Consider the following 24,992-nt stretch of genomic DNA (forward strand, 5'->3'; position numbering starts at 1 on the left):
CGGCCCGGGCTCCCCAACCCGTCTGCAGCCAACCAGCCCTACCCTGCCTGTATGCTGAAGTCAGGAGAAAGGAAGGAGTAGAGCCAGGCACGGGTCTGGGAAGGGTGTATGCCTGTGTGTGTGTGTTGGGGGGTGGCGGGGAGGAGGGAAGTGGACAGGGAGGGGAAGGTGGGAAGTGGGAGAGGGAGGAAGTGAAACCCAGCCTAGGAGGGTGAGCTCTTTTCCTCCCAAGCTGGGGGCTGGTCACTGCATAGTGTAGCAGGGGTGTAGGTGAGTGGGCAGGGGTGGCCCACTCCAGGAAGACCTCTTGGATGGCATAACCCTCAAAAGTGTGACTGTTCAGCCATCTTTCCCGGTGGGGAAAGTGGTCAAGGATGCTCCTGGGCTTCCTTCACCCAGCCCACCTATGTGCTAGCTTTGGGACTCTAACGCTTCTTTGAGGGAGGACCCTTTCCTGAACAACCCCTCCCCCTACACGCATGCACACACACAGACTGGCTAAGGTGACCTGTTTACACTTAGCCCTCTGGGAGTCCTTTGAAAGTTGGGATCATTTTGATTTTCCATGTCACCAGGCTCTAACTCAGTGCCTTGCATACAGTTGGTGCTCGATACTTAAGTGTTGATGAATGAAGGTCTATAGGACCCCTGACACACAATACAGCCACCAGCAGCACTCATTTCATCAACTACAGGAAGGAAAGACCCTTGTCTTCTTCTTCTTCTTCTTTTTTTTTTTTTTGAGGAAGATTAGCCCTGAGCTAACATCTGCTGCCAATCCTCCTCTTTTTTGCTGAGGAATGTTGGCCCTGAGCTAATATCTGTCCCCATCTTCCTCCACTTTTTTTTTTTTTAATATGTGGGACGCCTACGACAGCATGGCTTGCCAAGTGGTGCCATGTCCGCACCTAGGATCCGAACCGGTGAACCCCGGGCCGCTGAGAAGCAGAACATGCAAACTTAACTGCTGTACCACCGGGCCAGCCCCAGACCGTTGTTTTCTTAACCTGCCTGTTGGGAAGGGCTTTCTGGTAACTAACCCAGACTCTTCTACTACTGAAGGGCCTGCTGCCCCATTTCTTTCAGGCCAGTGTTGATTTCCTTACTGCCTGATTTTCTGCATACCCACCAAATACTTTATCTTCGTCCCAAATCCCTGCTCTCCTGTCTCTTTCCGGAATTTGTTTTTGCCTTTTTGTTGGCTCCTCCCCACTGCTCTGACATTTATGTCAGTGCTGTTAATCCTCCAGGAGAACATGTGGTTTGGTGAGCCTTGAAATTAGAAGAAAGGGGTTCTAGTTTAGGATGTGCCACTTTCTAGTTTTGTGACCTCTCTGAACCTCAGTTTCCTCATCTTTGAAATGAGGATCATTTTGTTGTCCTAACAATTTTTCAGAACAACCATGAGAATGAAAAAAAAAAAAACCCATATCATTAAATTCTAACATTTAGCAATTGTCCAAGTGATTTCACAAACCTTACTTCATGTCATCCCCACACACCCTGTTAAGAGAGAGAGAGAGAGAGAGCGAGCCAATGTACCCATTTTACAGATGAGGAGAAACAGGGGGAACGATGAAGTAACTTGCCTAAAATCATATAGCTGCTAAGTGGCAGAACCCAAACCCAGGCCTTCTAATTCTAAATCTCATGAGCATTCCTTCTTTGGGGAAAAAAATCCCAACCCAGCAAACAGCCTATGAAGTGCTATACAAATATGTTATTATCACTTTGTGGCAAGGGTGAATAAGCCCAAAGAAGCATTATGCCTGACGCTGAGTTGGCTGGCTGGGGAAGGCGTCTGTCCTTTCCCATGGCGCCTCCTGACTCACCTGTTGGACAGGTAGGGGGAAGGGGAGAGTGGTGAGTCTTACCTGCTCAGAGCTAGGGTGGGGCAAGACACACCCCATCCCTCCCATTGGTTCTTTCCTTAGTCTCACTGACAACACCTTGCCCAATCAGGAGGAGGTAACCTTCTATCTGCCAATAGGTGCGGAGTTAGGATGGAACCTCAAGTTGGAGGCCGTCCCCAGAGCCGACTGGCAGTCCCTGGGGCCAATGGCCAGCGGATAAACAGAGGTGGCGATGGAAGAGAACTGGGCGCGAGGCTCCGCCCCTCGATGGGACAGTCAGGCGAGGCGGCCTGTGAGCCCGTATTAGCGGGTGGGCGTCTCCCTCAGGGGCGGAGCTTCGAGGGGGCGAGAGGCGTGGCTTGGCTGTCAGGTCCCTTCGCCTTTTGTTCGGTTACTGAGTTGCTGCCTTGGCCAGAGTCCGGAGCAGCCGCCGCCCGAGCGCGCCGAGCTCAGTTCGCTGCCCGCGCCGGCTCCCAGCCCGGCCCGACCCCTACCCAGCCCGGCCAGGCTCCACACGCAGGTGCGGACGATCGGGGCAGGTAGCGCTGGGGCGAGGGAAGGGCGGCGAGCGGCCGATCCCCGCCGTCTTGGGGCAGGTGAGGGCGGGCGTCAGGGGGCGCCACCCTGCACCGGCGGCAGGGGGCGCGCTGGGGTCCTGGGCGCGGCGACTAAAGGGGCGCGAGGTTTCGGGCCGAGTGCGCTTGGGGGCTCCGTGAGCCGGAGATCTGGGAAGGGTGGAGAGGGATCAGGGCAGGTGTCTCCGGGGTCGCGCCTCCCCCGGGGCCGCGGAGCTCGCCCGATGCCGCGTCCCTGACTCTCCCTGAGTCCTGCGGGGAGACTTTGACCTGCTCCGCCTGCGTCCCAGGGCTCACTCTGTAGTCAGGAATTTACTGTTTGGAAACTTGCTGCCCCTGGTCTCTTTGGGGCCACCCTCACCCCACCTCACGCGTCATCCTCTCCTTCCCTCCCTCCCTACTCCCCCAGGCCTGGGTGGGGCCCTATTGTCTGCTCCCGGCTTGCCCAACTGTGGGGGCCGAGCGCACATTTTCCCAGCGACGCGGGCCCCACCTGCCGAGCAGGTGAGCACACGGAGTCCAGAGGCTCTGCCCTCCCAACTCCCGGAGCCTCGTTGGTTCTGTGCCTGCGGCGCCTCCCTCCCCTCCTGTGGGTGCCGGGCCAGGGCTCCGCCAGGGGAGGTGGGATGGGATGATAGTGGGACTGGCGCAGAGCCCGGCTCCACGCCCAGCTGGTGTCTGGCACCAGTGGCTCGGACGGGGGTCTGAGCGGAGGGGTCGTGCATGGGTAGAGAATTGACTGGCCCAGTTTCCAGTAGATGCCACTTCCAGAGTGTTGATATAGGAACAAGACCATCCTTCTTCTCTCCTCTTATTGTCGGAAAAATCACCCAAAACAAACTTTCCAGTAGGAAGTATTCAGGGCAGCTTTCTCTGGGGGTTTTCCTGCCTCCTTGCCCAAGGCTTTCCCCAGGCTTACGGGGTCCTTCTTCAGCAAAGCCCCCTCCCCCAGCCAGCCTGGCTGAACCGAGGCCAGTGCCTGCGCTCTGACCCTGCCTCCCCGCCCCCACTTCCATCCTGTTTGCTGGGCCCCTGAGGCCTGAGGTGGGGGCCGGGGTGGGGGGGGGCCGAAAGGGGAAGCAGCTTCTTCCTTCTCTTCCTGCCTCCGGGGACCACCACACCCCCTCGCTTGAGGCCTCGGCGAGTGGCTCTCTCCCCAGCCCTGCCCCCCTCCCCAGGAATGGGGGTGGGGCAGGGCCGGGCCAAACAGACGAGGGTGGGGGGAGCGATTGTTCTTTTTTTTCCTCTACCCCATCCCCCACGTTATTTAGCTGGCTGGCAGTTGAGGCCCAAAAGCAAGGAGCAATGGGGCTTGATTTCCATTTGATTTCTGGATTCCCAAGGTGCATTCCTTCTGGAGGCTTTGCAGTCCGTCCCCCACCCACCCCTTTTCCTGGAGAGTTTGATGGGGAACGTTGGGACAGGAGGAAGGCTTTTAGGGGGAATGTTGCAGGCAGAGTTGCATTGGTCACCCCACCCCCATTTCCTGAGAGCCCCTTTCCTGGCCAGAGTTGGGGATCTCCCTCCGCTTTCACACAGGTTTTAAAAAATCTGAAGTGTGGTCTTTTTGCTGGGATTTGGAGCCCAGCCTCCTTGGGGAACAGAGGGGGAATGTAAGTGCCAGGTTCTCCCTCAGTCCTGGGGGGAAGGGAAAATTGGGGGGGAATCGGGGCTGCTTGCCCTGACTCGCTTGGGAAGACCCTACCTCCTCTTGGGTGGTTGGAGATGGAAGAGTGGGGGCGAGGGTCAGACCCTCCCTGCTCATGTGCCCCTGGGCAGGGATCAGGCCCCGCCCTGGGTTAGGGGGAGACTGAGGAGGGACCCCCATCCTTCTTCTGCTCTGGTGGGTGGGGTACCTCTGCGGAGCCACAAGGGTATGGAGTTTGGGCAAAAATAACCTGTTTTCCCTCCTCTCTGCCAAAGTGGAGGAGGGGAAGGCATTGTAATTACATTGGTTCAATGATTAGTTTAGCTAATCTGGTTTGTGGCTGTGATGAAAAGATAATACTGAGGAAGTATTGCTAGGAGGTGCCTGGTGAAAACTGGCTGCTTACTGGACAGGAGAGAGAAGGGAAAAAAGGCAGGGGCCAATTAGTCACTTCTTGCTGGACCAAGCCCTAGCTTGGGTGCCTTGAGCTGTCTCCACCCCCTCCACCCCGCCCCAGCCACGCACCCCAGCTCCACCCTGTTCCCTCTGGAACCTCTCTTTGGGCTTCCCCGGGGCTGAGGCTTTGAGAAGGCAATGTGTAGGAATGGAGGAGATTCAGACCAGGCTTGGCAGCCACGGGGAGTAGATGCGCGAATGGGGGCTGCAGGGGATGTCTCCCCTGGCCTGGGAGGGGTTGGGCAGAGGAGCTACCTTAGAATGAGAAGAGGCAATTGGCTCACCTGCGGGAGGGAAGGGCTGTTTATTCAGAGAGAGATTATAGTCAGGCAGTTTTGAGAAGAGCTATCTGGGCTTGGGTTGAGCTGGGTTTGAATCCCACCCCTGTCACTCATTACCTGTGTGGCCTTGGTCAAGTCGCTTCAACTCTCTGAGCCTCAGTGACCTCCTTGGCAAAATGGGAATAATAATACCTACCTATGCAGTAGGTACTTGACACATGGTTACCTAAAAGGCAAGGGGGGGACTTTTCAGATACCAAACACTTTGATGAACTGTCCTCACTGAATCCTTATGACTGTCCCTAGAGGCAGGTATCCTAACTCCATTCAACAGATGAGGAAATTGAAACTCAGGGAAGTTAAGTAACTTGGCCAAGGTTGCACGGCGAGACCCAAGCAGGGTCAAGACTTGCATTTGGGTTCTTTGGCTCCAGACCTAGAGCCCATCCTGCTGTATCACCCCCACTGTGAAGAATTTTTCTGCCACCCCTTTTTAAGAGCCTCTGCTTGGGCGTTTGGTGGAAGAGAATTCGGAAGGGCCCAGGAAGGTGTGTATGGGTAGCGAAGGTGGGAGCAGGTTTGTCAGGTGAGGGTGACTCATGTCCTGGCCTGCAGCACTCTGAAACCTCCCCTGGGGCTCGGTGGAGGGGGTTGTTTCCCCAAGGCCAGGGGCTGTGGAGGAGGAGGTTGGGGCGCAGAGAAGAGGGCAGGGGTCCAAGCTCCTGGTGCTCCCTGGCTTGAGCAGGGCAGAGCCCTGGGCTGTTCTGGGCTTGTCCCTGTATGGGAAGTGGGAGTTGTCTGCCTTGCTGGGGTCTGAGGCTGTGCCAAGATAAAGGGGGCCTGCTCCTGGTGGAGCGGAGAGAAATGAGAGTCGGATTTAGGACGGGGCCAGCGTCCCGCTGGATTGTGCCAGCCAGTGCTGCCAGGCTGCTCTTGGGCGGGGAGCCGGCCGTCTTCTGCTTTGGAGCCTGGGGGACTCTGTGCTGGGAGTAGGGGTTTTCGACTGCTGGGGGGCCTTTCTGGGGATGGGGATGGGGTCAGCTAGAACCTTGGTCCTCGAGGGAGGGGCTGGTGTCACTGTCTTCTCTGACCTGCTTGGCTCTGGCACCTGCCAACGGGGTACCTGACCCCAAAATCAGGGTTCTGTCTGTGTCGGCACAGCCTGGGTCCTGGGCCTATCAGCACTGGGCTTCTGGGTCCCTTGAAGTCAGGGGGGATCCCGGGCATGGGGAGTATTGATCCTGGAGAAGAGAAGACTGCAGGACTTGATGTGGCAGAGAAGGAAAGAGAATGAACTCAGTCTGGCTGATTGCTGTCACCCTGATTGCAAGAGGCTGATGGGTTTGTAGTTTTCTGTCACCCCCCGAGGCCACAAGAACATCTGGAAGTGATGCTCCTGTGGTTGGAGCGGAGGCTAGACAGGAGGAAGACCCTCCTGTGAGAGAGGAGATCTTGAATTGAAGAGCCGGGGAGAGAGGGAGGCTCAGAGCTGACTCTTTTCTGAAGAGGATGAGGAGGGCACCATCCCTCTGAGCTGGGGAGGCCATCCTGCCCCAGGAGAGAGGGCAGGCAGGGATCCGTGCCCTTTGGGGTGAGTCTGAGGTCTGTTGGGGTCCCTGGGGATACTCTTAGTGGTGTGTCTTTTGGGAGAAGAGGGCCCGGGCAGTGAGAGGGGCAGGTGTCCATGAGCAGGCTGGCCCAGTGACCCCTGTGAAGAGAAAGAGCAGTGTGGCTGGGGCAGCTCACTGGGGTTGGTGTCCCTGTAAGGGACACTGTGAGGCCTCTCTCCTGGGACGCAGTTGAAGCTGTGGAGGTCTGGGGGCATGGACTGCCCCAGTTTCCAGCAATTTCCTTGGCCGGGCCTGAAGAGAAAGCTCTGTGACCACTCATCTTTGCTCCTGGCACCTCAGCCGTTGGGGGCCCTCAGGGCTGGAAGGTCAGCTCCCTGAGACCTGCGTGTGGGTTACATGGCCTGCTTTCTGTCCCCACCATGGGCACAGCGGTTTATTGTCTCCAGTGAGTGGCGGGGAGGGGAGGAGAGTTGGAACAGGGCTGGGCAATCGGTACCTGCTTATTTGGGGGTGAACAGGGGTTGGACTACACGACTCCTCCTCCCTCTTGATTGAAAAAGTAATATCTGATCATTTTACAAAGCAGTTGGGAAGTTTAGAAAAGTTTATGAGAGAAGAAAAAACATCTCCCATGATGCCACTCCGTCGAGGCAACTACCGCTAACATTTCTTTCCCTTCTCTTTTCTTAGCATCCTCTTGTTTCTTAGCCTCGATCTCGATGATCTCATGCTCTGCGTACAGTAACAAATTCTATCCAAACCTTTATCTAAATCCGAGTTTTCTCCAGCAAATGCTGAACAGGGAACTAATAGTCGGGTCTTCTCTGCGCTTCCAGGAGAAGGCCAGGCGGCCACCCCTGCAGGATGAACCCCTGGGCAATCACATGCTAGGGGGTGGATGCCAGCTGGGGTCAGGGCTGCCCAAGCTCCCTGGAGGTGGTCAGGTGAGGACAGGGGGCACTCGTGGCTGGAGATACGTCACTGACACACGTCATCCCCTTGCTGTTGTTTCCCGAGACTAGGTGAAGTGTTTTTCCATTCCTGGGAGCCCTGGTTTGGGGTCATCTGCCGGTTTGGGATTTTGCCCACCCGGGGTCACCAGCTGGTAATGGAGCTCCAGCTGGAGCCCTGTCCAGGGGAGCCCAGAGGCTCCCGGGGTCGAGCCACCTGGCGGACATTTCCGCTCCTCCTGGTCCCCTTCGTTTTCCCACCCTGGTTTGTTTGCTTTGGGAAGGAGCCCAGAAGGAAGAAAACCAACAGCAGCTGGGTCAGCCTGACCTGAGCCTCCCCCACCCCCAGCCGGTCCTGGCGACAGCTTGGGCTGTCCTCCAGACCGGAAGTGAGGGTTTTCCTCCGGAAGTGCAGGATGGGCTCCTCTGTCTTCACTGTCTCCAGGGCCCTGGCCATGCATGGCGCCTGCTTTATTTAGTCTCTGCCCCCTTGGAAAGACCAGTCTCGGGGAGGGTGAGACCACAGTCTCTGCCAAGGAATCTCTAGTGTGCAGGAGTTTCCTCCTGGAGTCGCCGGTCTGAGGGGAGAGGCCTAGTTGGGAAGCCCCAGCCTGATGGGGGAGACAGGGCTCCCAAGGGAAGAAGTGACGTCTGTCTCTGTACTTTTCTAGAGTCTGTTTCCATCTGTGCTTGGGACCGCTGGCCAAATCTCAGCTGGAGCCAGAGACAGAGTCGGGAAGGGTGGGGGCTGACCCTGTTGAGCCAGCCTCTCCCTGGGGGCTGCTATGTGGGGAATGTCCATGCCTGGCTGGCCTGACCACCCCTGGCTGCAGGAGGCAGCACATATGACTGGGGTGAGGGCAGTGCGGTGTCTCCACCTGGCCTCCTCTCCCCTCCCAGGACCCGGACATAGCTCCTCTCCAGCCATGCTCCACCCCACCCCAGGGACTCGGGCCTAGGGCTCGGAGGCAGCTCCCTGCCTAGCCCTCGTCTGAGGTCAGGGAAAGGAGGCCTGGGTCCCAAAAGAGCAGGCTGGCTGCCAGGCACCTTGCCAGGCCTGTCTCTGCCGGCCACTTCCTCTGTCATTTCTTTGGTTCTCTAAGAGAAAGACGGTTGCCTGGGCCTTTACTGTGACAGGGCTCCCATGGTCATGGGTGTGTTCGAGCCATAAGGAAATTGAGTGACTTGCCCAAGGGCACAGGGCCAGGGAGTAATGGCCCTGGATGGAGCCCCTCTCTGACTCCCATGCCCTCCCGCCCTGCCCATAGCTTCCTTCCCCTGTCACTGTCTGAGCAGGTGATCCAAGTCTGCACCGGGTGCTGGCCTCTGGCCCAAGCAACTTCGGGGGACCTGGGCCTGCCTGCTCTTCTCATCCTCTAATGCAGGGTTTCAGAGCCTGGGTCCAGCATGCCTCTTGGCAGCCCATTCCTGTCCCTATTTCCAGGTGTCTTACTGACACTTGGCGCCCTGCAGCCCAGCCCAGCTGTGCCCGTCACTGATGGCGGGTGCTGGTGGGGGCAGGAGCCTGATGTAGCTCTGGTGGGAGTTATTTTTAACGTTAGGGCTGGGCCACACTCTGCTGGGACAGTCTTGGCTTTAGGGTGCCCACCGCCAACCCGCTTGGTTGACCGAGCCAGGGAGGAAGAAGGAATGAAGGGCAGGGTATGCCTCATTGCTTGCTCGAAGATTCCTACCCAGTGTGGACCATTTTGGGGGAAGAAGGGTCCTTTGCACACCCTCTCCAGGTCCGCATCTTCCGTCTTCCTGTCCCTTGCTGTTCTCCGCCCCACCCTGTGATCTTTGAACTGGCTTCTTCCTTCCATGTTGCCAACAATAGAGCGTGTGCTAAACAAAGGCCCCCCATTCAGCTCAGACAACCGCTCTGTGTCTGGCTCTGCCCGTCCCTGGCCAGGGTGCATGGGCAGGGCCCGCGTCTGTCTCACCCGCTTCCACCCTGGCTCTGTCCAGGGACACTGTGGCAGGTCTTACTTCAGGTCCAGGGTGGAGAGGGATGAGACCAAACTGGGTGCGGCCCCCTCCACCCTGGGAACTGCAAAAACAGCACTTGTGTTTCTTGTGGGAGAATTTCCCTGGTTCTCCTGGGGAGTAGGTGGGGAGAAAGGTGGGGCTGGTTGACCGTCCTGCCTGAGGTCTAACTTCTGGCCTTCTTGTTGCAGGAAGAGCTCTCCCCATGGTCCTTCCCTCAAGGAGAGTTCTGGTGTGTGTCCTCTCTGAGTTGCTTTCCTGCTCTGCCCTTGCCCACCCTCCGCCTTCTCTTATCCATCCTGAGAATCCTGCTTCCTTATTCCTAGAGTCTTAGACATCAACATTCCTCTGAGATCACCTGAGCCACCCTTTCTGTAGGTGAAGCACAGAGAGGGAAAGTAATCGCCCAAGGACACCCAGCAAGTTTGTGGCGGAGCTGGGACTAGAAGCTGGGACTCCTGATTTCCCGGCCCCTCCTCTGCCTCCCACTGTGAGCACCCTAGGCCTCTCCAGCCCCGCCTTGGCCAGGGGGTTCAGCTCCAGCCATGCCCCCATCCACCCTGCCCCTCGCTCTCCTCTGCAGCAGGGTGTCTGGCCCTCGCTCCCTGACCCTGGGCATCCCTCTCTCCCTGGATCCCCAGTGAGGAGTAGGGGGCGGCCCTGCCTCACACAGTGAAGCAGACCTGGATTTGAGCAGTGACGCCATGTTCTCCATGTGGATCCTCAGGTTCCTCAGCTAGAAATTGGGGTAATCAAATGCCTGCCAGAGTCGCTTCCGGGGAAGCAGGAGATTCATTTGTTAGTAAACACACGGACACCCCTCCCCCGTGGACCCTTTGACCTCCCTGTGGCCTCTGTCTCGCCCCTGGGCGGCTGTCCAGCCCTCAGCTTCTCTTGGCTCCAGGCCTGGGTGGGCGGGGTGGTGAGAGGCCTGCTGAGGCAACGCCCCTCCTGTGGCCAGCCTTGACCTCGGTGGATGTTGGACACAGGGCCAGAGGGAAGATAGTCCCTGAGGTTCCAGGCCAGGCCCACGCCCCTCTGGCGGCTGAGAAGCCCCGGGGGTAGCAGCCGGCTTTCCTGGCGAGGGCCTTGCGACTTGCACGACCTGCCCGGGGTGTTTTTCCTGCTCAGAGCTGCAGATGTCCAGTTCGTCCGGAGACTGAGGCACAGCGTCCACTTTGTCTGGCAAAGTGGAATCTAAAGGGTTAATGCAACTGTATTTACTACAGAGGCAGCTTCACCTGCTCCCGGCTGGGCTGTCCCAGCCTCCTGCGAGTTCTCTCCTCCCTGGGCGGCTCTGTGACAGGCTTGCTCCTCCCAGACTCTCCTCTATTCTCTCTCTCCCTCCAGGGAGGCGGGGTGCTGGGCAGTGTGTGGTTAAGGTGGGGGTGGGGAGCTCCTCCTGAAATAGCCACACTTGGCCAGTGCCTGGGAAGCAGCTGGACACATCTGGTGGCACTGAACCTGCTGTCTGGTGTTCTGGGCCTGCTTCTGTTTATCGGCCTGAAACTCTGAGTCATTGGGGTGATGCGAGGGGAGGAAAGTGATGGCTGGAGCTGCTCGGACTCCTGCCTCGGCCTGTTACAGGTATGCTCACGGCAGGGGAGGAGACCTGAAGAATCCTTCATCCTCCTCCTTGAGGGTGGCACTGGGAAGACATATCCCTGGTGACCTTTGCTCCTGGGGTGGGGCCAGGCTGCACTGGCCACCCCACCCCTGTCCTCACCCCATCCCCCAACACAGCAGGTTTGAGGTGCTTGGGGCTGCCACCTCATGGCTGGACCAGCCTAGGGTCTGCGTGCTGTCTGAGGTCACACTGGTGTGCAAAGCCCACAGACATGGGTGTCACTCGTGCCTGTGCCTGGGCCCGGCATTTCTCCACTGTGCTACTTTACCTGGTGCAGCCTCAGTTTCCCCATCTGTAAATGGGGAAACAAGCACATGCCTCAAAACCTGCTTTTGAGGCTGGTAGCATTAGTGAAAGGTCTGGCACAAGGAGGGCCCTCCCTGGAGCACAGCTCCCCTGCACCTCCTCCCAGGGGTGGGACGCCGGAGGTCAGCTCCCGAGACAGGGCAGCCGAACAGACCCAGTGGGAATTCACCTCCCTGGTGCAGAGTGGGGCCCAGCTCTTCCTTAACCTCAAGTGCCCCCCAGTCCCTGCAGGGAGAGGGAGGGGCACCTGAAGAGCAGTCACTGCTGAGGCCTGCCCCGCCCCATACCCTCACTCAGCTTCGAGGAGGCCAGGAGGGGAGAATACGCCTTTGGGGAGAGGCAGTACTGGTGGCCACAGCCATGGCCACCATTGTGGAGTACCTACTATGCACCAGGCACCGTGCTGGGTTCTTACAAATATGGTCCTCGCAACACCCTGCGAGGGAGGTGGTCCTACCCCACTATACAGATGCGGACGGAGGCTCTGCGGAGAGCTGAATTGTCCCAGTAGCATGTGGCTGAGATTTGAACTGGTCGGTGGGACCCAGAATTCTGGGAAGGGCTTCTAGGAGGTGGGGTGCTGGAGAGACCGGGGTCTTAGGGCCTGGGCCTCTGGGATCACTGGTGATGCTGCCCCATCTGCAGGAAAGTGAGATCCTAGGGTCTCTGAGAGAGCCTGGGGCGCCCTCCACTACTCCCAGCAGGCTCCTCGCCTCCCCAGAGAAACCTGTCTGGCTCCTTCCCTGCCTGACCTGGTGTCCTGTCCAGTGCCTGGGGTGCAGCTGCCTCACTCCACAGCCTTTCCCAGGGAGACCCAGTGGGTGGGGGTGGGTCTGTGGGACCCCAGAAGCTGCTGGAGGCCGTGAGTGCTTTCTGCTCTGGGAGTGTTGGGCAGGGACCGCAAGGTGAGTGAGCCCAGGCCTGGGTTGCGGCATCTGGCCCTTTACTGCCCCACCCACCATGGAGTTCACCCCACCCTGGCAGGAGGTCAGAGACGCAAGCCCAGGACTCACACATGGGTGTCCCATGATGGTCAGTCTCTCCCTGGGCCTGGTGCTCTTCTGCCCCCACCTCCATCCACGGCAGCCCACTGGGGCCCTTACGGCTGTGGTAGGGGAACGGGTGACAGGCAGGGCCTGATGATGGGCTGAAGCTGGGGGCAGGGCCAGGCGGTGGGACGCCCCACTGGGGCTGCCTGATTTCCCGCCCCTCCTTTGTGTCCCCAGCAGCTACCATGGACGTGATGAACCTGATTGAACAACCCATCAAGGTGACCGAGTGGCAGCAAACGTACACCTACGACTCGGGCATCCACTCAGGCGCCAACACCTGCGTGCCCTCAGTCAGCAGCAAGGGCATGATGGAGGAGGACGAGGCCTGTGGGCGCCAGTACACGCTCAAGAAGACCACCACCTACACCCAGGGGGTGCCCCAGAGCCAAGGTCGGGATCCCTGGGGACTGTTCCATGGGAATATTCCAGCAGAAAACCAGGCCGGGCTCTGGAGGGAGGTCCGAAGAAAGAAGGCGGACTTTAGGGGGCTCCCAGTCTGAAGGGGGAGGCACAGGTCCTGTTCTTAGAGATTCACCCGGTCTGAGGGAGGAGGCACAGCTCCTTCAGGACGCCCCACCTGGGAGGGAGGCAGATTCCTCTTCCGTGAGCCTCTGGTGTAGAGGGGAGGCCTCGACCCTGTCCTCCAGTCTGAAGGAGGAGGCCTAGTCCTTGCCTTCCATGAACTTACAGCACGACGAGGGGGCATTACTACTGCCCTTAGAGAACCGTGGTCTGCGGGGAAGACACAGTCCTTTTGCTCCAGGACCCTCAAGTTTGATGGGCAGGCAGAACTCCAGCCCTCAGGGAGCCCCCAGTCTGGTAGAGGAGATGCAGTTCTCAGGCCTGGGGGCTCCTGGTGGGGGTGGGGAGGAGACTAGGCCACCATATGCTGACATGCGCATAGGCCAAGGCCAGGCAGTGGGGTAACCGACCCAGTGCTGGGGCTTAGTCAGGAATGGGGATGCCCCGCCAGCCCAGGGCACCCCGCCTGTGGGGGAGAGGCATATCTGGGTCCCAACGCCATCCACAGATGCCTCCAGGGCCCTGAACACTGCAGCAGTTGGGCTGTGGGAGCTGGGGAAGGTGCAGGGTGGGCTGGGGCACTATGGGCTCAACCTCTGCACCCCGGGGGGCTCCTCCCTGGCAGCAGGTGGAAGCCTCTTGGCTTGGCAGGGCTGGGCATTGTGTCAGTAGCTACAAGTGCAGCATCCAGGTGGGAGAGCCATGTGGATGTCTCCTCCTTCCTGGCTAATTGCAGGGTGGACCCTCTGCCTCCCTCCCCTGGGGCATCGGTGCCAGGGCAGGGTAGCCTGGGCACCTGTTTGTGGGACTCCCAGACCCACCCAGGTCCTGCTTTCTGAAACCACAGTCCTGGCTTTCCCTCTGATACTGAGCAGCCCTCTGGGCCTCTACGTGCCTGCCCATACAATGGGAGAGTTGCTTCCTCTGGGGATGATGAGAGTGTAATATATATAATCACGAAATTTCAGGGTTGAAAGGGACCTGGGTTGTCTCCTCCTATCCCCCTGATGGTTAAGAGCGGGGCAGAGAGTTGGGGTTTGGGCTCTGGAGTCAGGCTGTCAGAGTTCAGATCGCAGCTGGGGTTCTTCTAACCTCTGTGCCTCAGTTTTCCCATCTGTAAAGTGGAGGTAATAATAGTACTTACCTTATAGGGTTGTTGTAAGATTAAAAGAGAAAATATAAGAAGAGCTCTTAATTCACTGCTATGCACATAACAAGTACTCAGAAAATGTCAGCTCTTCCTATTCACAGTAATAATCGCTAACATTTTTGTAGTGATGTGTGCCAGGCTCGTGCGTCCTTTCTTTTCAGAACAGTTCACAACGCTTATCTCATTTAATTCTCATAAGAATTCCCTGTGATGGACAGAATAAGTGTTCCCCCGTTTACAGATGATGTAACTGAGGTGATGGTGACCTCCCCAAGGTCATTGATTAGAGGCAGAACCGCGAGTTGTCCTGGGGCGGGAGGCAGCCCAGAGAACCCGAGTGGGCTGTCTGCAAGGCGTGCCCTGCAGCATCCCCTGTCCACCTCCTGCTGCTCAGTCTCTGCCTATTGGCCCCCAGGTGACCTGGAGTACCAGATGTCCACGACGGCCAGAGCCAAGCGGGTGCGGGAGGCCATGTGTCCTGGCGTGACGAGTCAGGAGAGCTCGCTGCTGCTGGACACCCAGGTGGAGGGGCAGACCACCAACCTGCAGCGGCTGGCTGAGCCATCCCAGCTGCTCAAGTCGGCCATCGTACATCTCATCAATTACCAGGACGACGCTGAGCTGGCCACCCGTGCCCTCCCCGAGCTCACCAAACTGCTCAACGATGAGGACCCGGTCTGTGAGGGGCCCTGCTGGGGTCGGGGCAGGGCAGGGAGGGCAGAGGTCAAGTGTCTGCAGGGGAGGGCCCTCCCTGGGGTGGAGAGAGGTTGTTGACCTAGAGCCCCATCAGTGGGAAGAGTCTGACTTGGGTCCACCTGAGCTTTTGGGGGGGGTCTCCTGGCCCCCCCTTCTCACAGTGGCAGCCACCCAGCCCATCTGCTCACTTCCTCTCATCCTTGCTCCCCCTCTAAGGTGGTGGTGACCAAGGCAGCCATGATTGTCAACCAGCTGTCGAAGAAGGAGGCGTCGCGGCGGGCACTGATGGGCTCCCCGCAGCTGGTGGCGGCCGTCGTGCGTACCATGCAGAACACCAGCGACCTGGACACAGCCCGCTGCACCACCAGCATCCTGCACAACCTCTCCCACCACCGCGAGGGGCTGCTGGCCATCTTCAAGTCAGGCGGCATTCCTGCCCTGGTCCGCATGCTCAGGTACCCTCTCCTGTTCCTTGTGGGAGCCTGCTCCGCTTGGGCTTCCCCCCTCCCTTCCCTGGGCTTCCATGCATTTATTGAGCCCCTACCATGTGCCAGGTGCAGAACCACGCCCAGTGCTGGTGCTCAGCTGCTCACAGCCTGGCAGGGGAGACAGGCATGTAATTAGTAGGTTAGTTATCAGGTACGGTGTAGGCCAAGGCAGAGGTGTGTGAGATTGCTCAGAGCTGAGAGGCTGTTCACTCTGATGGCAGGGAGTTGGCAGATGAGTGGAGTTTAGCCAGCGTAGATGAAGGGAAGAGCCTTCCAGGCAGAGGGAATAGCATGTGCAAAGTATCTTGCCACCTTTATCTTTCCCAGCCCTGCAGTGTTGAGCAGCTTCTTTCCTCATCCCCATCCCAGGCTGCGAGTTCCCTGAGGGGGAGATGCTGATCTCTCTCCCCTCTGAGCCCCTTGCAGGGCCTCGCTAGCACGTGGCCTTCCACATGGTACTTGCTCAGTAGGGACTGCTGTTCAAGGGGACCTACTATGTGCTCGGCACTGAGCTGGGAGCCGAGGATCAGGAGGAGTCATGGTCCCAGGGGGAGAGGAGAGGTGCTGTGTGCTCTGTGCATGAGAGCGGGGCTGGGTCAAGGGACAGTATTTTAGCAAAAGGCTATTGCCATAGGGGTATCAGTATTGGGGAAGGCTTCCTGGGGGAGGTGGCCCACATTTCTGCCAGGGCTCTGGGCCCCGACTCACACTAACCCCCTGGCCCCGTCCCAGCTCCCCTGTGGAGTCGGTCCTGTTCTATGCCATCACCACGCTGCACAACCTGCTGCTGTACCAGGAGGGCGCCAAGATGGCGGTGCGCCTGGCCGACGGGCTGCAGAAGATGGTGCCCCTGCTCAACAAGAACAACCCCAAGTTTCTGGCCATCACCACCGACTGCCTGCAGCTGCTGGCCTACGGCAACCAGGAGAGCAAGGTGGGCCCCTCCCCACCCCCAACCAGGACCCGCAGCCCACCATTAAGGCCCCTTCCATCCACGGGCATATTTATATGTAGCTGCGGCCATAGCAAATGTACAGCTTTGCATCTGTTTTCTAGACGATATTTTTAAAATCTTTTTTTGCTATATTGTCCTCAAAACCACCCTCTGTAATGGCAAGGCTCATTTCATTAAGTGGAGGCCCCAGGCTTTATTCTGAGGGAGGGCATCTAGGTTGCTCCCAGTTCCACCTTTGTAAACAATGCTGTAATGAACATCTTTGGGTACACAGCTTTTCCCAAAGAGTGGAAAATTTTTCATCTGTAGGGCTAAGGGTTTTTAATACTTCTAGGCTTTACCCCGATTACCAGATTGCTTTCCAAAAGGACTGTATTGTTTTCAGTGCCCTCAGTGGCGATGTGTGTTAGGACAGTTTCACCTCATCCCTGCCAGCACTGTGTATTACCCTTTTTTCAAAATTTTGGCTTATTTAGTAGTCACAAAAGCTATTCAGGTTTTCGCTGAGGCTCAGTAATGACAGCTGCGTTGACCCTCTCGCCCTTCCTTGTCCCTTGTCATAGCCTCTGTCCGTCTTACACATATGCTCCCTCTTCCCCGTAGCTCATCATCTTGGCCAACGGAGGACCCCAGGTCCTCGTGCAGATCATGCGCAACTACAGTTACGAGAAGCTGCTCTGGACCACCAGCCGTGTGCTCAAGGTGCTGTCCGTGTGTCCCAGCAATAAGCCTGCCATTGTGGAGGCCGGTGAGTATTATGGACTGTGAGGTGGCCCATGTGGCCGGGAGGGCCAGCATGGGGGCCCTGTCTAGTGGCCAGGCTCCGTTAACTGTGTTCTCCTATGGCTGACTTGACCCCTGACCCCTGCCCCAGGTGGGATGCAGGCTCTGGGCAAACATCTGACGAGCAACAGCCCCCGCCTCGTGCAGAACTGCCTCTGGACCCTGCGCAACCTCTCGGATGTGGCCACCAAGCAGGTGAGGGAGACGCTCTGGCCTGGGCTGGCCTCTTCAGCCGCCTCATCCTGCCATCTTAGCACGTCCAGCCTCCTGTCCGGGAGTCTGACTTTAGGTGCCACAGGAGGCCTGGGACCTCTCAGTCTTGCCCTGTCATGGCTGAGGCTGGAAGTACCCTGAGGACCTTCATGGCTTTAGCTTAAGGCTCTACTCCCTATTAGGGATTTGGGAAGAAGATTAGATGAAGGGGGCTGATGTCACTAAGCTGGAGTTCAGGTGGTACTAGGGAAGCAGTTTTGACCTAGACCCTAGGGTGGGGAGCTATCGTGTGCCAAGAGACAACTTGGGGGCCCCAGTGACGTAAAAACACAATATAAGGAAAAATACAGTTTCAGGACAAGGCTCCTGGTCCCTCCTGCCAACCTGACTGCCTTTCCTAAGAGCCGCCCATCAGCAGACTGTTTATTGAGCAGCTGCCGTGCGCTGGACTCTGCTGGGCCCTCGCGGACATGGGCTCCTTTACCCCTTTCAACAGGCGGAAGTAGAGTTTGGGGCCTTGTTGGTTAGATGAAGAAACAGAGGCTCAGGGAGTTAAGTTATGGCCCTTGGTCACAGCTAGTAAATGACAGAGCTGGGATTTGAACCCTGGACTGTTGACCCCCGACCCTAGGGTTTTTCTGTTCCACCGCAAGGCCCACTGGCACCCCCTGGGAGAAATGAGGCTTCTGGATTAGGCATGTTTCCTGAAAGTAGGTTTGGCCTGGGGATACTGAGGGGCAGCGGTGAAGGCCCAGAAAAGTGAGAAACATGTCAAAGTGGGTGAGCTCGGCCGCTGAGGCACATGGCCTCCTCAACAACTTCCTCCTGGCCTCAGGGCCTTCCCTCGGCCTGAGTAGGGCTCTGCCTGGATCTGAGGATGCAGAGGAGGGGCAGGAGGGGTTGGAGGAAAGAGCCTGGAGCTTAGACACAGGCCTGGGTTCAGATCCACCCACCAGCTATGGGTCTGGGACAAGCCCCTCAACCTCTCTGAGCCTCAGTTGCCCCACAGGGTGGTGCTGCCCCTCCTGGATGGCAAGATCACGGGGATGGAGGTTCCCGGGCACACACAGGGAGGCCCCAGCGAGTGTCAGCTGAGTGGGCTTCAGACCCCGTTAGGCCATCTCGCTCGCCTCAGACATACCCGGGAGACTTCCTGGAGCTGGGAGTCTCCCTCACTCTCCGCCGCCTCCCCCAACCCTAGGAGGGCCTGGAGAGCGTGCTGAAGATTCTGGTGAACCAGCTGAGTGTGGACGACGTCAACGTCCTCACCTGCGCCACGGGCACCCTGTCCAACCTGACATGCAACAACAGCAAGAACAAGACGCTGGTGACGCAGAACAGCGGCGTGGAGGCGCTCATCCACGCCATCCTGCGCGCCGGCGACAAGGACGACATCACGGAGCCAGCTGTCTGTGCCCTGCGCCACCTCACCAGCCGCCACCCTGAGGCTGAGATGGCCCAGAACTCTGTGCGCCTCAACTACGGCATCCCGGCCATTGTTAAGCTGCTCAACCAGCCCAACCAGTGGCCGCTGGTCAAGGTACCAACTGCTGCTGTGGTGGGGGTTGGGGAGGGGGAGGGGCCCTCTGCAGCAGGATTAGGAGCTGTGTCTGCACAGGCACAGTATTGTAGCAGAGGCGCTAAAATCCAGTGGCTCCAAGAAGATGGCAGTTGGTTCCTCTCTTGTATAACGGTTTAGAATTCCACAGTGGCTCTGCTCGAGAGACCCAGGGTCTTTCCGTCTTGTAGCTCAGCCATCCCTCAGAGAGGAGCTTCCAAGTGTAATATGCATGTGACTGCCCTGGGCGGTCTCATTAAACTGCAGGTTCTGATTCAGTGGGCCTGGGGTGGGCCTGAGACTCTGCGTTTCTAACAAGCTCCCAGGTGATGCTGCTGGTCCAGAGAGCATCCTTCTTGTGTCAGAGGGTCTGGACGAGAGGCTTGTCCTCATGCAAGCGGTGGGACTGTATCATCCCTACAGATGCGTTCTAGCCCCGGAGAAGTGGGAAGGGGCTCGTAGTGACCAGAAAGGCACACATCACCTCAGCCCACACCCCAGAGCCTGGTCATTTGGCCACATCCAGCAGTGTGTTATGTGTCAGATGGCTGTGTGTCCTGCTAAAACTCAGGAGGGATATGAAAAAGGCAAAGGGTAGAGGGGATTCTAAGGGACATTAGTGTCTGCCATGGGGGGGTCAGAGGTGAAGGGGTGAAGCCTTCTCCTCAGGAGGCTGCCTGGGTAGAGGAGAGCCAGCTGGCAGGGGCTCCTGTTGGCTGAGTTGTAGACAATTTAGCAGTGCAGATAAGAATGACTCTAAGTGATTATATACATTGAATTAAAACAAAATCCATAGTGAGGGGAAAAGGGCAGCGTGTGGCCCCTCCTTGGGCTCGGTCCCTGCTGCCAGCCCACAGTGGGGGAGGGTTTGCATCCCGACCCAGCGCCTAAGCGATAAGTGGCCTTGGCATGTCAGATATTCTGTTCCCTCGGCATCATCTCTCACAGGATTTTCACCCCTGCCCTCCTGGCTTCTTGTTTTGAAGATCAAATGAAATGATCAATTGCTTTGCAAGACCCTGAGGGACCCTGGGAGGCCAGAGTGGCTCCTGGGAGATGGGGCACCTGGGGAGGAGACCTCTCCCCAGAGCTGCCCTGCTGGGGCCTGATGACAACATGAGCATCACCAAAGCAGGAGGCTTGGGCGTCACCATAGCAAGCACTCCCTGATAGTCAGGGTTTGGGGAGTATCAGAGAAGCAAGCCAGACTATGGTATCTGTAAGGGGAATTGAGACAGGGGATGAGGTGATGGTCAGGGCGGGGGGGCTGGTGGAATGTTCTGGACTGGGGTATCATTTTAGCAGAGGCCATTAGACATGAGGACTCACAGATGCTGTGCAATCAGGGACATGGGCTGGGAGTAGAATGACTCCCTGGAGATCTTCCAGCATGTCTGTGTGTGGCGTGGGGGACAGAGAGATGATAGGGGAGGGAGGACATGATGCTGGGAAATTAGGATCCTCCGGAGGCCCAAGAAACGCCCTGCTTGTTGTCCCTTTTCTTGCCAGGCTACCATTGGCCTGATCAGGAACCTGGCCCTATGCCCAGCCAACCACGCCCCACTGCAGGAGGCCGCGGTCATCCCCCGCCTCGTCCAGCTGCTGGTCAAGGCCCACCAGGATGCCCAGCGCCATGTGGCTGCAGGCACACAGCAGCCCTACACAGTGAGTGAGCTGTTGGTGCCTGTGGCGGCTCTCCCTGGGGGTCAGGGTGTCTCCTTGTGAATGTGTGTGCACATGAGTGTGTAAGTAGAGAGGCGAGTTGGAACTGATGCCAACTCCAGGGACCACCGAGGTTTGTCAGAGTGTCATGGGGCGTGTGGCCATGTTTAAGGGAGCCACCTGTCGTCATGCCCCGATGCCTCGTCTCGTGCAGGATGGCGTGAGGATGGAGGAGATTGTGGAGGGCTGCACTGGAGCCCTGCACATCCTCGCCCGGGATCCTATGAACCGCATGGAGATCTTCCGACTCAACACCATTCCCCTGTTTGTGCAGGTGAGTCTGGCTAGGTGGGCAGGAGAGGGCCCCACGCCCCTGCTTGTCCCCACTGCTGACAGGGGAGGGTTGGCAGCCACAGCTTGAGGGGCCTGGACCAGGCATCAAGAGACCTTTGGAGAAAAATGGCCGCACCAGGGGTGACCACTTAGCAAACCTCGCATGGAAATGGCTTTCCAAGCTCAAAAGCAAGGGACGAGATCACAAATGAAAAAAATAATCTTGAGATTCAACCATATAAACATTAAAGCCATTTGTATGTCAGAAACAGCCTAAAAAGTATTAAAAAGTAAACAGCAAACTGGGAAAATAATTGTGAGCATCACAACAGATAAGAGTTTAATATCCTTCATATAAAAGAGCTCATTCATACCAGACCCCGTAGTTAATGGGCAGAGCTGGGAGTAATCCCCAGGCGGCTCCTGAACAAATAATGCTCAAATCCAGGAATTTAAAAAAATGATGTCCCCACCCTGCTACCATCCCATGAGAGCCCATTTCCCACTATCAAGTTGGCAAAGAAAAAAAAATGGGAGTGGCCTGTGCTGGTGAAGATGCAATGAAATAGTCAGTTTCATACCCTGCTGATGGGAGCTAAGACGTAAAACTTCTCCAGAAGGCAAGTTTGCAATTTGTGCAGGGAAGCTTTGACCAATTAGAACACGTCTGGACCTCTCTCCTTATGCTATCGCTTAATTTAAAATAGGGGCAAACAGCTAACAATCTCCATGTTACTGATAATAATTGAAAACAAACAAGATGTCCAGTGTTGAGGGAATGGTTCAACAAAGAATGATCCATTATATACAATGATGTTGAAGAACTTTTGGCTTTTGAATTTTTTTCCCTTTAAGTCCTAGAGTTCAGAGTGAGGGATTGGTGCCATAGCCACCGCCAATCGTGATCCATGATGTTTTTTTGTCTTTGTTGTTGTTTTGCTTTTTAGCATTCTTTGTTTTTTATCAATATGAACGCAAAGATTTTTAGAAAAGCTTTTTAGTAATATAGGAAAATGCTTTCTGCTATAATGTCAGGAGAAAAAAACAGGAATCAAAATTAATGTTGTACTATGATGAAAATCCAATGGAAATACGCCAGTGTGTTGACAGAAGCTGTGTCTGGGTGGGGAGTTGTGGCTGGGTTTCTTTTCCATTTCTTTATATTTTTCTTAGACTTTCCACACTTTCTCATATGAGCTTGGGTTGTCTAGAAAGGGGAGGTGGCGATGGGCAGGGCTGTGAGGTGCGCTGCCGGCCTGCCTTACACCTCCTCCCCCTGCGCCCCCTCCCCCAGCTCCTGTACTCCTCGGTGGAGAACATCCAGCGCGTGGCCGCTGGGGTACTGTGCGAGCTGGCCCAGGACAAGGAGGCAGCCGACGCCATTGATGCTGAGGGGGCATCGGCCCCACTCATGGAGCTGCTGCACTCACACAACGAGGGCACCGGTGAGGGGCTGGGCTGGGGGCAAGGGGGCGAGGGGGCAAGGGGGCGAGGGATCAAGGGAGGAGGCTGGGCCTCGTTCCCTCAGCCCGAGTGGAGGTAGGTGCTGACTTGGCTTTTCCTTTTCTCTCTGCTCAGCCACCTACGCCGCTGCCGTCTTATTCCGCATCTCCGAGGACAAGAACCCAGATTACCGTAAGCGCGTGTCTGTGGAACTCACCAACTCCCTCTTCAAGCATGACCCGGCTGCCTGGGAGGCTGTGAGTACCTGGGTTGGACTGCAACATATTGTTGTGCAAGTTGCGCACTGCATAAGGACAACACTTTTAAGGGAGCTCCTAATCGTGTCAACTTCATAGATTTTTATTTTATAATTGGATCATTTATGACAATGTCCAGCAGATGGAAGTAGTAGACCGGGTAGTAGTAGCATCTCTTTTTGACCTACTGAAGTGGCCATTTAATTTTGTTCTAAGTAATATAGTGTTTGAGGCTGGGGTTTCTTTTTCTAACTTGTGCACAGGTGCTGTATAGGCCAGTGGCTGCCCTGACTCTGGGTGTGGCAGCTCCCGGCACCCATTCTCCAGTCCTCTCCCCTCCCACTGATACTCTAGTTCTGTGGGTGCCCTCAAGCATGAGCGGTGGGACCCTCGACCCTCAGGGAGGTGCCTGAGGACAGGAGTTCATCAGGGCACTGGGTAACCCCTCTTATCTTCAGCTCCTCCACGGCTCTTTGCTTTGCCCCGGCCCTCTTTACAGGAGCGGCTCGCGCTGCCCCCAGCCCAGAGCCTGCGTTTTCCTCCTTTCCCCCTCCCTGACGTCTCTCTGTGTCTCCTTCCTCAGGCCCAGAGCATGATCCCCATCAATGAGCCCTACGGAGATGGTGAGTGTGTGCCGAGTCCTCAGGACCCCGGAGAGCCCTGTGGGAGGGGCTGTGTGGCTGTGGGCGAGGGAGAGGCACGTCTCCAGGACCAAAGGACCAGTGGCAACCACCGTGCAGCACCCCCATGTCCTCTAGGTCCCCTGACAAGGGAGTTTGGGGGGATCAGGCCCACCGGGGGTGAGCAGATGGAGAGGAGGAGGCTAAGGAGTCCAGACCCCCTGCAGCGTGGCCTGCAGACCTTGAACGGAGCCCCTTCTCCTCCCCAGACATGGATGCCACCTACCGCCCCATGTACTCGAGCGACATGCCCCTGGACGGCCTGGACATGCACATGGACGTGGACGGGGACTATCCCACTGACACCTACAGCGACGGCCTCCGACCCCCCTACACCATGGCGGACCACATCCCGGCCTAGCCGCTTGGCCCCAGTACGGTGCCTTCCACTTTGCAGCCCTCCCTCATGCCTGCGAGCTGCTGAGACATGCTTTCCCGTCCTTCTAGAACCTTCTGCTCTAGGAGGCCCTCCCTTCTAGAACCTCCTTCTCTAGGAGGCCTTCTCTTCCTTCTAGAACCTCCTTCTCATGGAGGCCCTCTCATGTTTCTGTTGAAACCCTGGCTCCTTTTTGGGGGGAGCAAGTATGGGGCCTTTTGCTGTGAGTTCCCCTGAGGAAGGCAAGGCATGCCTTGGCTGCCTTATTCTGTTATCTTTGCTGGTGGCAAGGAGTCCTGCCCCTTCTGTGGGTAGCAGGCAGGTGACACAGGGTGGCATGAGCTGGTAGGGGATATAGGCCTGCCCTGACCCCGCTACGTCTGCCCCACCCCCCAGGTGCGGCTCCTTGTCAGAGAGGCTATGTGCAGGCGGTGGGGCAAGACAGAAAAGGGCCTGAGCCAGGGGCAGTGGGGCCGTGATTTCCTACCAAGCCCCACGCCTCCAGGGGGCTCCAGAGGGTCCTGTGGCCCTAGCCACCACAGCTTTAGACTCAAACCACCCACTCTGTTGTCCCCTGCTGGCCCTCTGGGCTGCCCTGGACTCCACAGGGCTGTGTTTCCTGCTCTGGGTCTGATTTTTTTCACTGAACTCCACCTGACCAACAGTCCTGAGCCCCGTGGGGTCTCCAGGACCCAAGTTAAGACCCAAAGTCCCAGAATCCAAAGTTTCTCCTGAAAAGTTCAGGGACCGTGCGGGAACATGGGGTGGAGATGTGGAGAGAGTCCCCCGCTCGCTCCAGGATGCTGCCCGCCTCTTTCCAGGACACTGATTGGCTTGGCCCCCTCCTGGGCGGGGGGCCCGTGGACCCACACGACTGCCCTAGCTGACCCCTGAGAAGTGCTCTTGGCTGACCCCTCTGGTGTGCGGTGAGGGGCTCTCTTCCCCTTCCTGTTTCAGACTCCCGCTACCACCTCCTGCACATGGGGGTGGGGGCTGGGGAGGTCCCGGCGGAGAGTTTTATTATTGTCGCTTTATGTTTTTGGTTATTGGTTTTTTTGTATAGACCAAAGCAAAGAAAATAAAACTAACACACAGATCCAGTGGGGGCTGTTTAGGGGAGTGGGGTGGGGAGACCCCTTAGCAGCCCGGCGCCCTCCTTGGCCAGATCCCTCGTGTCCTCACGGCCGCCTTGTGTGTAGGAAAGACAGAGAGAGGGGCGTCTTAGGAGGTTGGGGGGGTGAAGAGACAACTGGAGGGAGCCCCCACTTCGGGGCCACCAGGCCCTCCTCATCTCTCCAGTGGGCAGCCTCCTTGCTGGCCTCTCAGCCCCCAGCCCTGCCCTGCCCCTGTCCGGCCTGAATGCAGATTCAGCGGCTTTCTCCTGGGCATCACGTTCCCCGTGGCCTATAGCTTGGGGTCCAGGCCCCTTATTGGTCTGTGGTGGTTCGTCCCAGCCCCTGTCCCCCCACCCCCCCGCTGTCCCCTCAGCCAGCATCCTCCATGCTCTTTCTTGCCTCCTGATCTTTGTCCCTGCCATTCCCTCTGCCTGGAATGCCTGTCCCTGCTCACTC

At 57.4% G+C, this 24,992-nt stretch overlaps 1 protein-coding gene across 6 annotated transcripts; it reads left to right on the plus strand.

The window, feature by feature from the left end:
- The first annotated feature begins 1,944 nt into the window (after positions 1-1,944).
- On the plus strand, positions 1,945-24,517 carry JUP (junction plakoglobin). Of its 6 annotated transcripts, none has more exons than XM_070561977.1 (15): positions 3,128-3,771; positions 9,512-10,907; positions 12,480-12,695; positions 14,393-14,652; positions 14,890-15,128; positions 15,894-16,095; positions 16,720-16,864; positions 16,991-17,094; positions 18,314-18,652; positions 20,180-20,335; positions 20,547-20,666; positions 21,960-22,110; positions 22,244-22,365; positions 22,949-22,988; positions 23,255-24,517. In XM_070561977.1, exons 3-15 carry the CDS (start codon positions 12,488-12,490, stop codon positions 23,404-23,406), a joined length of 2,238 nt encoding a protein of 745 aa, XP_070418078.1. In that variant the 5' UTR covers positions 3,128-3,771; positions 9,512-10,907; positions 12,480-12,487; the 3' UTR covers positions 23,407-24,517. The 6 variants fall into 6 exon arrangements, with proteins under 6 accessions (XP_070418072.1, XP_070418073.1, XP_070418074.1 ...); XM_070561976.1 differs by lacking the exon at positions 3,128-3,771 and adding an exon at positions 4,659-6,404; XM_070561971.1 differs by lacking the exons at positions 3,128-3,771; positions 9,512-10,907 and adding an exon at positions 1,945-2,373.
- Positions 24,518-24,992: the final 475 nt, after the last annotated feature.

This window comes from Equus przewalskii, chromosome 10 (assembly GCF_037783145.1).
Source record: "Equus przewalskii isolate Varuska chromosome 10, EquPr2, whole genome shotgun sequence".
Classification (NCBI taxonomy): domain Eukaryota; kingdom Metazoa; phylum Chordata; class Mammalia; order Perissodactyla; family Equidae; genus Equus; species Equus przewalskii.

Coding starts and splice junctions, on each gene's coding strand:
- JUP (XM_070561971.1), top strand. CDS start 2,004: ATGGAACCTCAAGTTGGAGGCCGTCCCCAGAGCCGACTGGCAGTCCCT. Junction 17,095..18,313: donor CGGATGTGGCCACCAAGCAG/GTGAGGGAGACG, acceptor CCCCAACCCTAG/GAGGGCCTGGAGAGCGTGCT. Junction 20,336..20,546: donor GCACACAGCAGCCCTACACA/GTGAGTGAGCTG, acceptor CGTCTCGTGCAG/GATGGCGTGAGGATGGAGGA.